Here is a 2756-nt window from a genome sequence, read left to right as displayed (position 1 = left end):
GGGAGGTTCTGGAGAAGGTTTTGGGGAGGTTCTGGAGAAGGTTTTGGGGAGGTTCTGGAGGTTTTTGGGAGGTTCTGGAGAAGGTTTGGGGAGGTTCTGGAGGTTTTTGGGAGGTTCTGGAGAAGGTTTGGGGAGGTTCTGGAGGAGGTTTGGGGAGGTTCTGGAGAAGGTTTTTGGGAGGTTCTGGAGAAGGTTTTTGGGCGGTTTGGAGAAGGTTTTTGGGAGGTTCTGGGGAAGGTTTTTGGGAGGTTCTGGAGGTTTCTGGGAGGTTCTGGAGAAGGTTTTTGGGAGGTTCTGGAGGTTTCTGGGAGGTTCTGGAGGTTTTTGGGAGGTTCTGGGGAAGGTTCTGCAGCAGCACCTCTTCGGGCGCTGCAGACCCGGGGCTCGTTCCGCGGTGGGCGCCTTGGTTGGGTTTTCGGCTCCGTGCCGAGGGTCGCCCTCCGTGCCGCGAGCCCGGGGGCCGCCGGAGCCGCGGCGGCTCCTGCCACGCCCGCCCGTGCCCGTGTGCCAGGACATGCTGAAGAACACCCCGCGCGGCCACGCCGACCGGCTGGCGCTGCAGCTGGCGCTCACCGAGCTGGAGACGCTGGCCGAGAAGCTCAACGAGCAGAAGCGCGTGGCCGACCAAGTGGCCGAGATGCAGCAGCTCAGCCGGAGCATCGGCGAGCGCAGCAGCCTCAGCAAGGTGGGGCCTCCTCGTCCTCCTCGGCTTCGTCCTCGTCCTCGTCCTCCTCGGCTTCATCTTCATCCTCATCCTCATCCTCATCCTCATCCTCGTCCTCCTCCTCGTCCTCCTCAGCTTCATCCTCGTCATCCTCATCTGCATCTTCATCCTCATATTTGTCCTCATCTTCATCCTCCTCCTCGTGCTCCTCGGCTTCGTCCTCGTCCTCATCTTCATCCTCATCCTCATCCTCATCCTCGTCCTCCTCAGCTTCATCCTCCTCGTCCTCATCTTCATCTTCATCTTCATCCTCCTCCTCATCTTCATCCTCACCCTCGTCCTCATCCTGCTCAGCTTCATCTTCATTCTCATCCTCATCCTCATCCGCTTCATCCTCGTCATCCTCATCTTCATCTTCATCTTCATCCTCATCTTCATCCTCATCCTCATCTTTGTCCTCATCTTCATCCTCCTCCTCCTCCTCCTCGGCTTCATCGTCCTCATCCTCATCGTCATCTTCATCCTCCTCTTCATGCTCCTCGGCTTCGTCCTCCTCATCCTCATCTTCATCTTCATCCTCCTCAGCTTCATCTTCATCTTCATCCTCATCCTCATCTTCATCCTCCTCGTCCTCATCTTCATCTTCATCCTCATCTTCATCTTCATTCTCCTCCTCATCCTCCTCAGCTTCATCCTCCTCATCCTCATCCTCATCCTCATCCTTGTCCTCCTCAGCTTCATCTTCATCCTCATCTTCATCCTCATCTTCATCCTCCTCGTGCTCCTCGGCTTCGTCCTCCTCATCTTCATCCTCATCTGCATCCTCATCCTCATCTTCATCGTCCTCCTCATCTTCATCCTCGTCCTCTTCAGCTTCATCTTCATGCTCATCCTCATCTTCATCCTCCTCCTCCTCGGCTTCATCCTCTTCATCCTCATCTTCATCCTCATCCTCATCCTTCTTAGCTTCATCCTCCTCGTCCTCATCTTCATCTTCATCCCCGTGCTCCTCGGCTTCGTCCTCCTCATCCTCCTCCTCCTCCTCCTCCTCCTCCTCGTACTCCTCAGCTTTGTCCTCCTCATCCTCATCTTCATCTTCATCCTCATCCTCCTCGGCTTCATCCTCCTCATCTTCATCTTCATTCTCATCTTCATCCTCCTCCTCCTCGTGCTCCTCGGCTTCGTCCTCCTCATCCTCATCTTCATCCTCATCCTCCTCGGCTTTGTCCTCCTCAGCTTCGTCCTCCTCATCCTGATCTTCATCCTCATCCTCGTCAGCTTCATCCTCCTCATTCTCATCTTCATCCTCATCCTCGTCCTCCTTGGCTTCATCCTCCTCATCCTCACCCTCCTCCTCGTCCTCATCCTCCTCATCCTCTGCATCCTCCTCATCTTCATCCTCGGCCTCCTCACCCTCCTCCTCCTCCTTGTCTTCATCCTCCTCATTCTCATCACCCTCTTCCTCCTCCTGCTCCTCCTTCTCCTCCCCTTCCTCCATGTCCTCATCCTCCTCATTCTCCTCATCCTCATCCTCTGCATCCTCCTCATCTTCATTCTCCTCCTCCTCCTCCTCCTCTTCCTCCTCATCCTCATCCTCTGCATCCTTCTCCTCCTCCTCCTCGTTGTCTTCATTCTCCTCATCCTCCTCCTCCTCATTCTCCTCCTCCTCACCTTCATCCTCCTCCTCATCCTCATCCTCCTTATCCTCCTCATCCTCCTCATCCTCATCCTCATTCTCTGCATCCTCCTCCTCATCTTCATCCTCCTCCTCCTCGTTGTCTTCATTCTCCTCGTCCTCCTCCTTCTCATGCTCCTCCTCCTCATCCTCATCCTCCTCATCCTCCTCATCTTCATCCTTCATCTCCTCCTCATCCTTCACCTCCTCCTCCTCCTCCTCCTCATCCTTCATCCTTCATCCTCCTCCTCCATCCTCCTCCTCCTCCATCTCCTCCTCCTCCTCCATCTCCTCCATCCTCCTCCTCCTCCTCCTCCTCCTCCATCCTCCTCCATCCTCCTCCTCCATCCTCCTCCATCCTCCTCCATCCTCCTCCATCCTCCTCCATCCTCCTCCTCCTCCTCCTCCTCCTCCACC

At 55.6% G+C, this 2756-nt stretch overlaps 1 protein-coding gene across 10 annotated transcripts in view; it reads left to right on the top strand.

The window, feature by feature from the left end:
- Positions 1 to 2756, top strand: part of ARHGEF10L (Rho guanine nucleotide exchange factor 10 like) — a 43573-nt gene that overhangs the window by 25617 nt on the left and 15200 nt on the right. For all 10 annotated transcript variants that reach the window (XM_042013269.1, XM_042013270.1, XM_042013273.1 and 7 more), the window contains one exon: positions 512 to 685. In XM_042013269.1, the coding sequence (XP_041869203.1) occupies positions 512 to 685 (174 nt within the window). The remainder of the gene's footprint in view (positions 1 to 511; positions 686 to 2756) is intronic.

The sequence above is a fragment of the Corvus kubaryi genome, unplaced genomic scaffold (genome assembly GCF_017639235.1).
Source record: "Corvus kubaryi isolate FWS band 111438036 unplaced genomic scaffold, C.kubaryi_AGA036_p1.0 split1-37344, whole genome shotgun sequence".
Classification (NCBI taxonomy): Eukaryota; Metazoa; Chordata; class Aves; order Passeriformes; family Corvidae; genus Corvus; species Corvus kubaryi.
Note: the sequence above shows the minus strand (reverse complement) of the source record. Positions and strands in the feature narration are given on the sequence as shown.